The 12,891-nt window shown below is 43.4% G+C and overlaps 1 protein-coding gene across 6 annotated transcripts; it reads right to left on the bottom strand.

The window, feature by feature from the left end:
- Positions 1 to 444: 444 nt before the first annotated feature.
- On the bottom strand, positions 445 to 12,798 carry rab3il1 (RAB3A interacting protein (rabin3)-like 1). Of its 6 annotated transcripts, XM_031564871.2 has the most exons (14): positions 12,669 to 12,798; positions 12,488 to 12,546; positions 11,809 to 12,222; positions 9,768 to 9,954; positions 9,550 to 9,645; positions 9,121 to 9,198; positions 8,546 to 8,773; positions 7,382 to 7,501; positions 6,219 to 6,347; positions 5,893 to 6,005; positions 4,864 to 4,887; positions 3,705 to 3,804; positions 2,589 to 2,655; positions 445 to 2,435 (listed from the first exon to the last, which is right to left on the bottom strand). In XM_031564871.2, exons 3-14 carry the CDS (start codon positions 12,024 to 12,026, stop codon positions 2,350 to 2,352), a joined length of 1,446 nt encoding a protein of 481 aa, XP_031420731.1. In that variant the 5' UTR covers positions 12,027 to 12,222; positions 12,488 to 12,546; positions 12,669 to 12,798; the 3' UTR covers positions 445 to 2,349. The 6 variants fall into 6 exon arrangements, with proteins under 6 accessions (XP_031420731.1, XP_031420732.1, XP_031420735.1 ...); XM_031564872.2 differs by lacking the exon at positions 12,488 to 12,546; XM_031564875.2 differs by lacking the exons at positions 7,382 to 7,501; positions 12,669 to 12,798 and having other exon boundaries at positions 12,488 to 12,575.
- Positions 12,799 to 12,891: the final 93 nt, after the last annotated feature.

Raw genomic sequence — 12,891 nt, forward strand, 5'->3', positions numbered from 1 at the left:
CAGGGCACACTGGCTTCACATTCCAAAAGGCAGAAGTTGTGTGCGTGTGTGTGTGTGTGTAAGGCAGAAGTTGTGTGTGTGTGTGTGTGTGTGTGTAAGGCAGAAGTTGTGTGTGTGAGTGTAAGGCAGACATTGTGTGTGTAAGCCTGACCCTCTGGTAAGTTTGATCTGTGTGTGTTTTTCTCTCATCTGAAACCAGCTTTGCAGCTAAGGGTGTGGCCAGACTTCCTGGCTGTGTCATTTCAGCCTTTAGCAAAGAGGCAGCACATTCAGTCTGTCAGCCTTCATCACAATAAGAAGAACATCCATTGTCCCTTTAGAACACGGTGAAAGAGCTTCAGGAAGCGTATGAATGAAGGAGGACATATAAACACAGAGCATATTCACATCAACGTCAAATACTTGATTACTTGTATGCAATTTAGTCCTCAAGACACTCTTCTCTGCTGGTGTTATGTTGTGTTTATTGACCTGAACGTCCAGAGTGGCATGTTAATAGTGCACTTGAACAAATTCATTTCAGTATCACAGAAGGCAACCCATAGGCTGCACAGGCACAGACAGAGCAGTTACAATGCGGGAGTCTTGAAAGCATATAGGGTGCAGAAAAAGTGTTTCTAATGCAGACATACAGATGTTCAATCATGCAAGTGTCCTCTCCACTCACACCCTGTTTAGAGAGAGGGGGGTGTGGAACTAAAACATCATAAGGGCACAGACCCGTACACACAAATATGGCTGTATATCCGAGCAAAAGCAACAGTCCCTGGGACCGATCATGGCTTCTATATTTATACATTAACATTCTGGAGTGTCTACAGGCTGTGCTGAATGAAGCTGTGCTATAGTACCTGTGTACAACACAGTTCATATATAAAGCTAATCTTCTAACCACTGCCAGGCAGGCAGGAAGGCAAGCATTGGTATAGTGTGGCTCTGGAAGACATGGCAATGTGAAAGACAAGGCAAGTTATCCATTCAGATCATAAACAAAGACATTTAGCAGTACAGATTTATGAAACTAAATATGAACAGTTCAATAAAAAAAACAACACAAGGAGGTCACACTGAGATACATCTTAATCTACATCATTGTAGGACACCATGTACAGCTCATGGGGGATCTGTGAGTCACAAAAACAACCTTGAATGATCTTAAACATAACATGGGAATAATCTTGTGCAAAACAGGGAACCGTTATCTGCTGTGTTAGTTCTCAATGGGGAGTTCTCTGCACCAATTTAGTACTCAGGTGAAACCTATGTGGAGCTTGAAAAGAGAGGGAACTTCAGAGTGGTGCCAACTTAACTTAGATAGATCAACTTGTATTAAGTTTATCTATCTATGTATCTATCTAACTTCTAGACACTGAACACAACACTCTTCAAACTACAGAGCGTGGTTATCAAGCCTGTAGCAGCCGTCAAAGAGCTATCAAGGCCCAACACCATGGGACGTAGAGGAGTGTACAGGTCACTTTGGAGGAGTGTGTGAGGCAGGAGCCGCCTCATTCAGACTGAGTGCACTTGTATAAGGAGTGTGTGAGGCAGCAGCCGCCTCATTCTGACTGAGTGCACTTGTATAAGGAGTGTGGGTCTGTGTTAGTAACGCCTGCAGACAATCCACCCTGCCTGAGATGATCTCAGTGACGCTATGGCTTTGACCTTTGACCTAGAAGTTCACTGCAGTAACACTTGGCCTGCTTGGAGGTGGATGAAGACATATTCTGTGTTACTGACTCCAGACATGAATACACTTCACTACTGTGTAATTATACATATGCAAACATTTCACACGGCTAAACCCCCGATTACTAAGGGGGGGAAATAAATCATCATAATTGGGGTTCTGTGAGAAATAAAAAATAAACGCGATCTCAGCGTCCCTGTTCCCATCTTTATCTCTCTTATCCTCTAGATGCCTTTCAGTGAAAAGTCTCACATGAAGCGTCTTTCAGATTTATCTTGGCTAGATGGGCGAGTCATGACACTGACGTCTCTGTTGAATCAATCGTCTGAGCGCACTGAACAGGAGTGCTCACTGCTGGGTCATAATCCTCAGTTTGGCAACTTGTGATTCTGTCATCTAAGTCATAGCTCACAGTCCACACATCACTCTGTGTGTGTGTGTGTATTGTCACATAATGACAATGAAAGAACAATATTGCTCACAGCCCATTGCTCTGTGTGTGTGTGTGTACTGTCACATAATGACAATGAAAGAAGACACTGGAGATCAACAATATTGCTCATAGCCCATTGCTGTGTGTGTGTGTGTGTGTGTGTGTGTGTGTGTGTGTGTGTGTGTGTGTGTGTTGATAGTGCTCAGATGTTGACTTCCGCCGTTTCCTAGCTCTCATCGTTGACAAAGAAGCCCAGTTTTGCCACGGTCATCTCCCTCCGCAGGCGCATTACTTCCCAAAACATCTGCTCCACTACAGAGAGAAAATAAGATATAATAATATAATAATAATAATAATAACAATATCATTTATATTAACTTTTTACATTACATTCTGGCCATTTTATTGCCATATTTAGATTATATTATTAATTGCTCAAATGTATATTTTACATTTGAAACTTACCCTCTTGCCTCACTAAGCCTTGTTGGATGTACCTTATGTAGGTGAAAAAATTACACACTGCAGTGATCTGAGGATATAAGCATAAGCATTAATCTCATGTTGGAGACAGTCACACACCACATGAATGTAATAAATACGTACATAAATGATGACTGATAACATATATATATATATATATATATATATTATATACTGTATATATATATATATTAGTGCTGTCAAACGATTCAAATATTTAATCGCGATTAATCGCATTTATGTCATAGTTAACTCAAAATTAATCGCGATTAATCGCAAATTTTTATCTATTCTAAATGTCCCTTCATTTATTTATTTTTTCCATCATTTTATTTTTATTTTAATGCCCTTATCAACATGGAAAAGTGGATTGGCTTGCTTTATGCAAATGTTTTATTTTATTGAAAACCAACATTGCCAAACAGGGCGGTACAAAATACAATTATAAAGTGCACATTTCAGGTAAACAAGGACTCAGCCTATAGTGCAGTTAAACCATGGCTTAAAATTTTCTTTTTTTCAAGTTTGCTGGGAACATAGCAGTCAGGCCTCTTATTTCAGAAACAATGAACCGTAACAGTTAGGTTACCAATAAAAGGTAAGCCTACTACTTCTTTGCTTTCAGCCAGCTGCCTGACATTTTCAGACAACAGTGAAGCTCAACACAACTTTTAAAAGTAAACTTTCCATTCAGAAGCTTTTTATCATCCATTTCGCCGTATCGCACTCACTCAAACCGTAACGTTAGCCTACTACACAGTTTGCGAGGCCAAAAAGAACGTTAATCTAAAAAAATTTTTTTTTAAAAATATTTAAAAATCGCGTTAATCGCGCAATAAAAAAATGAACAGCGTTAAAATGGGTTTGCGTTAACGCCGTTAATAACGCGTTAAACTGACAGCACTAATATATATATAAATAACATACATATTTTTATATACACATATATATATATGGTATATATATTATAATATATAATATATAGGATAGACATTCAGCTGTTGTAAATGGAACTTAGCATAAGGCTAAAATTAATCTAAACTAATACAAAAGGGATGATAAAATAATAAATGGAGAGCGTGTGGCACAGAAGCTCACCCGTGCCCGGCTGGAGGGGGAGATGTAGTAGTAACTCTCTTTGTCACCCAGTTTGATGCGATGGCGGCAGGGGCGGGACATGCCACTCAGGGCACACTTCCTGCCAGAGGAAGGGAAAGCCAAACAACAACTCAGAGTCAGATCCTCTCTCTGAGCTCAACCCAGAGTGGGGGAGACACACCCTCACAAAACACACACACACACACACACGCACACACACGCACACACAGGCACACACAGACTCACACACACACACGAACACACACACGTACACGCAGACACACACAGAGCCACACACACACGCACACAGAGTCACACTAGGGAAGCATGCTGAGGCGTTGCCAAACAAACACAAGCAACACATCTGGTTATCTTAACACGATTAACCAACAGAGCACATCCAGTACGGAACTTATGCTCATACCAAACACTCATTTAATTCAGCTCTGATGAAACCTCTCCACAGAGGATGTGTGCAGCACGTTAACAACACACAGCACCTGACTGCTGTTGTGTGTTAGAGCGAGAGAACAGCTTAGAAGAGCAGGGTGTTAATCCAGGCCTGCTGAAGAGCAGTAAGAGACGGTCCCAAAAAAAAAACACACAGAACAGCAGCCAGACTCCCCACCCTGCCCACCAGAACAGAACAGACTGCAGGCCTGGGTGATATTCCAAGTACATGGTTTTGTGACAAACCTGGGTAAGTTAACTCAGTAAGTGGTAAACCTCCTAATAGAAGAGCCCTGTGGCTTCATTCTCCTAGCAAAACAAAGCAATATGGCTCTTCTTTTAGGAGGTTTACCACCTTACTCTGAGTTAATTTACCCAGGTTCGTCACTCAACCACATACTTGGAATCATAGACATATATACCTAGACGCGCTTTTGACTGCTTCAGCCCGTTGCCGTGACGAGTTATGTCGCCGCCATATTGGAGTGGGACCAGGTATATATGTCTATGCTTGGAATAGCCCCCAGGTGAGTGTTCGAGGGTCAGGTCACACAAAGAAACCACACAGATGTTAATGAATGGACTACGCGGCTGTTCAAGCTCCTCTACCAAGCAGGAGAGTCTGTATGCAAATCGTGTGTGTGTGTGTGAAGGAGTGTGTTAGTCAATGTTGGTCTGAAGGGAAATGATTGGCTCCTGCGTCACTTACGTTTCTACAGCACATCTCCAGCCACTGGAAGAAACAATTTCAAATCAGACGGGGATTAAAAAGCGTGATGTGGGGGGGGGCAGAGTGATTTTCTAATGATTCAAATAAAGGAAATGTCAAACTATTTGGGTAACTATAACACAGTCCTCCTCTTTAGGGTCATGTTCACTAGTTTTACTCCCGCTGTACCAACTGGGGTAAAGTCCAGAAGAGATGAATCAGTAAAAAAATCTGACACCATGCAGTTTTCATCGTGAGTGATTACAGTTGAATTATTTGAATCATTACTTTCCCCTCAAAAGTAAACAGTAGGTGTACAGTATGCTGGATGTATATTCTCCATGACCACACAAGAGGAATCCTGGTTATGACCAGAATCAAACAGACTACTAGCAATGTGAAAGAGGTGCAGAAACAGAAATCATAAGACTTGAGCCAAACACCAGCGAAGAGCTTTGGATTTGGATTTCTACTAAGCAATACTTGATATTTGACCTGTCGAGCAAAACCAGGTCAGAATTACTATTACTAGCTTTGAGCACTTGGCACATATCTACTGCAGGCATGCACCAAACTAGCAGTGGGATGCAACTCATTGGTGTAGGAGACAATGGCTACTACAGCAAGATACTACAGCAAGATACTACAAAGGGCCATTGTGACCGTAGCACTACAGCAACACTAGCTAGAATGTATTTTCCACAAACTGACAACATACAACCAGAGCTGTTGAGTCTTTGGGAAGGAGACCCTCAACAGTTACCTGTTTTATAGCCCAGAAAATGTATCTTGTATCTTCATGTATCTTAATTTGGTGTTATTCTTTCAAGTAACATGTGTTAAACATTCCTGCTTTTTAAACTCTCTGTAAATCACTGCACAGTAATTTGTCTGTATGTACAACTATTAGATCACTGTAAAAAAATATATTCTTATTATAATTCAATATTTCCTATAATTACATTTTTATACGAGATTTATTGTGAAATGAACACATGTGTGTATGTGTGTATCTTGACTTTGACTCACTTGGGTCCCCCACACTCAATGGCTGAAGCCTTCACCAGTGGTAGTGCAGTCATGGCCGCCGGCTCAATGGTCAGAGAGTTACTCTCCACCGCACCCTGGACTGACTGCGATAACTAGACAGAGTGAAATCAAATCTAAGACAAAAGTACGAAAGACAAATGGCATGCAACTAGTTTTAAACTCCACTTTCATCCACTACTACTACTACAATTACTATTGATAAATCCACTTAATGAAAAAGAAAGAAAGAGAGAACACTTGTATTTCATGACGATATTCAAACTGAGACTGAGCCCAGTGCTCTCTGACAGAAGAGAGAAGTGTACCTCGGTGCGGGTAAAGGAGAGGCAGGGTCCAATGTCCTCTCTGTAGACCCGGCCCATGAAGGCAGAGGAGCGGTTCAGACTGGGGGCCTCTCTCCAGGACAGGAACTCAGCAAACAGAACCGAATCCAGCTGTGTGTGTGAGTGTGAGTGTGAGTGTGAGGAGAGAGAGAGAGTGAGATGTTGATGATGACATGATGAAACATATGCCAGCATATGCCTATAAATCGAATCTATGTTGCCAACAAAGTCAGTTGATGTCAGTTTTTGAACTGAACTCATCACAAATCATGATTTAAATCTGAACTCATAGTGAACCACAGAAAGAGCACCATTAACAGAGAGTGGCTGAAAGAAAGAAAGAAAGAAAGAAAGAAAAAGAAAGAGAAGATGGGGGAGAGACAGAGTGGCAGCAAGACAACAGGTCAGCAGTATACATCACTGACGACTCCAGAAATGAAGGAAGGTCTCTGTGTGAGTGTGTGTGTGAGTATGTCAGCATTCGGGGTTAAAGCAATGCTGACACTTGCTACAAACTTGACCACAGTGACATGAACTCTCTTAGGGCTGAAACACACCAAGCGCGTTTTTAAAACGGCAGACGCTTCAAAAACGTCTTGGCAAAGTGTGGCGGGCAAAACAGCCGCGGGGGCACCAGGCTGTTTTACCCGGCGCCTAGGAAGCGGAGCTGCGTGCGCAACCTGCCTGGGCCGAGTGTGACATTGATGAGCGGTGCGCCTCCACACCTTGCGCTGGAAAGTTGAGAATCGTTCAACTTTTAAGCGCATCTAAAAAACGCTAAAAAGACGCAACGCGTGGCGGAGAAAAGGCACACACGCAAGGCGCGCCGTACCATAGGAAACAATGCATTTGCTAGCGTCCCGTTTTTAAAAACGCGTTTGGTGTGTTTCGGCCCTTACACAGAACAAATCCACACCTTTCAGCATAAAAAAAACCGACCATTAGAATTTAGATGATTTATCACTCTTTCATAACTCACCCTCTAAAAAGTCTCCAATAACACACACCTGGGCTATTGTCCTTTCAGCAGAAAGGTACGTGAGAAAACATCTACATAGTTTTTTCCACAATAGAAGTCCTTCATCACGAACAAGCAATACCCTTTAAACATGATTGGCTAATGGACTGGAGTGGCAGGGGGTTACCTGGCGACAGTGAGCCCCTGGCACCTCCCCCTGGCGTGGCCAGTAGGGCTCGTAGGTGACGCGGACCGACTGGCCAGGGACCAGACACAGAATCAGAGAAAGGAGAGCAGGAACCGCAGACTGAGAGAGAAAGAGAAAAGACAGAAACAGAGGAGAAGAGATGCGGGAAGAAAAAGAGAGAGAAAGTGCTGGGAGGATCAGGGGAGTGAGGAAGAGAGGAAGGGAAAGTTAAAAATCACACGCAAAAAGAGAGGAAAGGGTATGAAGAAGAGGCTGGGGAGAAGAGAATCAGAGGGGTAGTACAGAGTCTATATTCATTAAAAGCCCCTCAGCAGGTACCCTATCACCGGTGTGTTTACAGTGTTGTAGAATGAACATTCTACAATGCGAGTCCATCGAATAGAACATGGAACCTTAGAATCTTACATTGTTGACGAACGAATTATTTTGTTAGAATGTTCACAACTTCCCTGTTGAAGGGTTAAAACAAGAGAAGGCAGAAGTGAATTGGGTAAAATTGCATTTCCACATTCACGGGCGTCAGCAGAGAAACAGAGTTAGCGCTGCACAAAGGGATACTGTTGTTAGGCCTGTCGAGCATGTCCCACCCAGGCAAGGGCTTGGAGGTACGATTAGCATGCACTCCAGAGCATCGGAGCCGAGATGTGGTCGAGTGTGTTTTCTGTGTGGTTTGTCTGTGAGTGTACGAGTGAGGCTAAGGAGGTTGTCAGAGCTCTTGAGTTGTACTCTGAAGTGGGTGGAAGATGTAGAACTTGCCTATAGAACTACATATGACCATACACTCCTGACAGGCATTGAGCTGAAGAGTACGTTGCTTCCTGCGCATGTTTACCTCTTCAAACAATGACCCACATCAAATCATTCAGATGGACCCCACAGTAAAGTAAACATTGCCTCTACATCCTGTCCAAAATATATTGTCTCTATATAACATATCCTACCTTAACCTTAAGTATGTATACGGGTTTAGTTGGCTTGTGTCTGTGTCTGTGTGTGTGAGTTGTGCCCCATTCACATCAATAGATGTGACATTGATAGTACATCAATAGTTCCTGTCATTGGTCACTGCTGCATCGCTCGTCATGTGTGTTGGCCTTCAGAGTGTGTGCACGCCTGTGTGTGTGTGTGTCCATGATCTCCTACCTCCTTGTCCTCCTTGTTAGCTGCCTGTGTGTCCGTGGGCCCGGGCTCAGTCTGGCTGTGGGGGAGTGTGAGAGCGCTACTGGTGCTCTTGTTTCGGGTGTGCCCCCTCAGTGCCCCCCTGGTGCCCGGGGACTGGAGCTGGGGGTGCAGTTGCCGGTTGGGGGAGGAAGGGGTGGAGGTCAGCACCAGGGTCTTCAGGGCTGTCACCTCTGCCTGGAGGACATCAATCTGGCCAGAGGCAAGAGAGACAGAGGTGGGGGGGGTTATACTGGAGACACTTTCATCTGTGTGCAAAACCATAGAATGCCTTTGTAATCTCTGCAATCAATTAGTGTGACTATTGCATAGTCAAATGCCAACTTGACAAAAACAAAGCACAGAAGAATAGATGTAGAATTAAGGAAGAAAAAGAAAGATGGATAGAAAGAAAGAAAGAAAGAAAGAAAGCAAACAAGACAGAACGAAAGGAAGAAAGAAGCACGAAAATGAGAAGGAAGGATAGAATGAAGAAAGGAAAAGAAGAAAGTTAGAGAAGAAAGTAAGAAAGAAAGTGAGAGACAGAGCGAAAAACAAACCTTTCCCTGAGCCTCTTTCAGCTGTTTTTCAGATGCTGCCTGTTTCACGTTAGCTTCACGCACCATTTTATGGGCCTCCTAAAGAGGGAGAGGGCGGGTGTGGGGGGGAGATGAAGACAGACAGATCCCTGTGAGGTTCATCAAAGCTGTCTCATGTTTTCGGCACAGTTATGCAGTCTGGCACTGCTGCTAGAGGTCGAGGCATCTTCAGGGCATGCTCCAATAACACAGCACATCAGTCAACCAATTCCATTTAAAAACTAACTTCTTTGTAAGTTGGTCCAGAATCGTTTCATAAGGAGTACATAACATATTTGCTTTAATAACTGGGATTGTTTATGTCTTTATCTTGGTACAAGTGGTCTTTAACCATTTGAAGTAGATGTCAGTCTAGAAGCGCATAACAAAACCAAGTTCTGCTTAGCCTACCTCAAAAAGACTGGCAGTCAGTTCTTCCAGCTCCAGCTCAAGCTGCTCCCGAACATGCGAGAGACGTTCACATTCCTCCCCCTTCAGTTTCAACTCCTGCTCAAAGAGGCAAGGGAAAGGAAATATGTGTTTGTTTTGTTACTAATGTGTGTACAAGAGAGAGTGCATAGCGAGGAAGTGACTGTGTACGGCGGTAATAATAGCAAACATTACAGCACCTTCTGAGCGGCATCCAACTGCTCCCGAAGAAACTCGCCACCTTTCTCCCTTATCTCTATAGATGAGCTCCGCAGACGGGACACGTTGTAGTGTTCCCCATCACGAGAGCCCTCCTCCCCCTGAGGCATCGCTGCAGTCTGTCCCCCTCCTGCACTGGGTCCCGGGTCTGGATCCAGATCTACTAGCCTAAAATACAATATGATTGAGAAGATGTAGCCATACGCGTTTGTGGATGACGAAGCGTTACAAGACACTGCAGTTAGCACTAGCCACTGTCCCGTATCACTGCACGTTAGGCAGGAGGACGAATGAGAATGAATACTAACAGCAGACTCAATCCCAGAATATATTGGGTAAACTCAAACTACGCACGTAGCCCCATTACAACGCCCGGGTGCTTTAGTGTCTTCAAAGTTTGATGTAAAGAGGACGAACTGCAGCTGTTTACATAACTTTCAAGATAGGCCATTCTCCCACAGAAAACTTGATCTCCGTTTGGCCGATATCCCTTGGCAGACCCCAGCCCTTACCCTTAGACACGTCGGCCACACTAACAACTTCTCCCCGCGGTGTCCACGGAAACATCCGTTTACGCCCTGCTCCAGTATATTCCTCAAACCTCAACTCAGTTTGGAATGTCAACCTTTGGTCAGACACTATGAATTACGCTGTATGTGCACATATGGACACTGACAGCATACTGCTTGCAACGAAAAGCAGAAAAGTCTGTAGTAGCCTATATTTGCTTATTTGTCAACGGGTAACGCGTTATTGTCCGATCAGCCTGATCTTGTTTGAAGTCATCCTCCTGTCTGAAAGAAAAAAAACAATCTGTGCCGAAGACTACGACTATCTGTCACAAGTCACATGACGAGGAGTTCCAAAAAGTCGACCTCTCCAGGAAACACGTGACCAATTTGGTCTTCAACCCCGCAGTAAAGTAGCCTAGAGTGTGTGTCCCACTTGTGAAAAGTTCACTTTGTTCGGTCTTAACAGCTCTTCCTTTGTTAAATTAGTTTCCAGTGTCTTTCACCCTGGTCACATGAATGCAGTTTACGCTGTTCAGTGATAATGTGATCTCCCTCACCTAGGTCTAAATTCCAAGCTCATGGTCAGTATGGAACTATGGAATTGTTAGGCTAACTATGAGTTTGCAGCATTACATTTGTCAGCGTTCTGACAATTTTGAACCAATTTAAAGAAATTGTCCCAGTCTGGAAAAAACACAGTGCCATCTCATCTAATGATGGTTAGAAAAGCAGTGTAGACAAGCTACATCCTTAATTGCTAGGAGTGGACTTGGTCATGTGATCTGCCTTTGAGACACAGTTATGTTTATTAGACTGCATGTGGACTGCAAAGTGCTTTTAGTTCAAAACAAACGGGTGGTGATGTTATTCTGGAGGCATATTTAAGAGATAAAGAGCACCGGTCTTAACAGAGTCTATTCCTGTGTGTTTTGTTCTTCTTTGGTGTTTTATTGCTATAGAAATTGTAAACAAACATTTTAAACAGAACCCAGATTACACAAGAATTTAGGGAAATCTTGGGTGAATGTTCTACTTTTCCATTACCTTTACAATTACTTCACTGCAGGTCCAGACCTTTTCTGTTTTAAAAACCAAAACTGTTACTTTTTACTGAAATGTGTTTGTGATCTCAATAAGCATAACAGTTAATTCTTCCGTTTTCTGCAACTTACCTACAGGACTAATGAAGCTCACTACCGTACAACCAGGTAATGTCATGAATATCTTTCAGAGCCAGTGAGAGCCGAACAAAGCAGTAATATAGACCTAGAGCAGGAATATAGGCCTAGAGCAAGAATATAGGTCACAGGCTTTGGGAAACTATAACAGCCCATATCACTGCAGTCAGTAGAATATCAGGATACAGACAGTACAAGGCACTTCCACCACACACACACACACACACACACACACACCCACACACACGTAGGCCTCTGTACCTGTTGAGTACTGTTACACACACACACACACACACACACACACACACAAAACATTTCAGGCTTCTTTTTACCTTCCAACAGGACATCTTTCCTCTGCTGCCTTTGCAGTAGACTTGTACTTCGGGGCTCGCTGATCCAGGGTGTCCATTTTGCCAAAAAACACAGAGGAGGAGTACACGGCGATCCCCGAGCCGCCAGCCACCACCAACTCATATCCTGGACCAGATGGGGTGACAGGAGATGGAGAGGAGGAGAGCTGCACCCTGTGGATCCCTTCAAATACATCCATTTTTCAGACACTGCGCCTAGATTAGTCCCAGATCAGCTGGGCTCATGGACCGGGTTTCCTTTGTGCCATGAGTCGTTGAGTTTGCTTTATTTTGTAACAGAATGCATCTCCTCACCAAGAGCCCACTTGCGCAAATACTTGTTTTCTTCTGATGGACTCCACTTTTGGTCTTATCCAGGGACTGGCCTTCAGAACACTGATATGAAACAATATGATAGAGCTTATTTCATGACAATCAAGGACATAAATGTAACAGAGGTTGGCCTTTGTGTCACTATGGCTACAATCATGCTGGCTCGGCATTTTCGTTTTTTTAATCCTCTGGAGCCACTAACCGGTTGCCCCTCCGTTTTCCGTACACTCTTGCTACACTCTTGCTTTCCGTTATTTATGTGACTATTTCAACAGAAGATGCATTGCTTTGTATTCAGCAGATGAATTAGGCCAAACATGTAACGTACCTATTGTTACCACGGAGGGCTGTAGTGCCTCATCAAAAGAACTGTCCAAACGTGCTCCGCTGAAACAGGTGCGTAATTTGAATGACAGTCTATCTGTCTACAAGTCAGCCTGAGACTTTAAAGAAATCGGAGATTTTGTTACGCTGAAATTTAAGAAATAACTTAAACTCACTCGTCCTACCTTTTCACTTTCCACAAACTTTCCAGAATCAAAAAGGCAACGTCCGATTGTCCGCACACGAATGGTCTTCGAGTGGAACTCCAAGACGTGCACAAAATTAGCTATTACATTCCCTACTACAGCTTGCTTCAAATGTTAATCAGATGTTTAGTTAACGTTTCTCAAACACAAACCTGACGAACTTCGCTCTTCTCTTGCCCGAAAGTCGTGGTTAAAGGATTAA

Source organism: Clupea harengus, chromosome 3, assembly GCF_900700415.2.
Source record: "Clupea harengus chromosome 3, Ch_v2.0.2, whole genome shotgun sequence".
Taxonomy (NCBI): Eukaryota; Metazoa; Chordata; class Actinopteri; order Clupeiformes; family Clupeidae; genus Clupea; species Clupea harengus.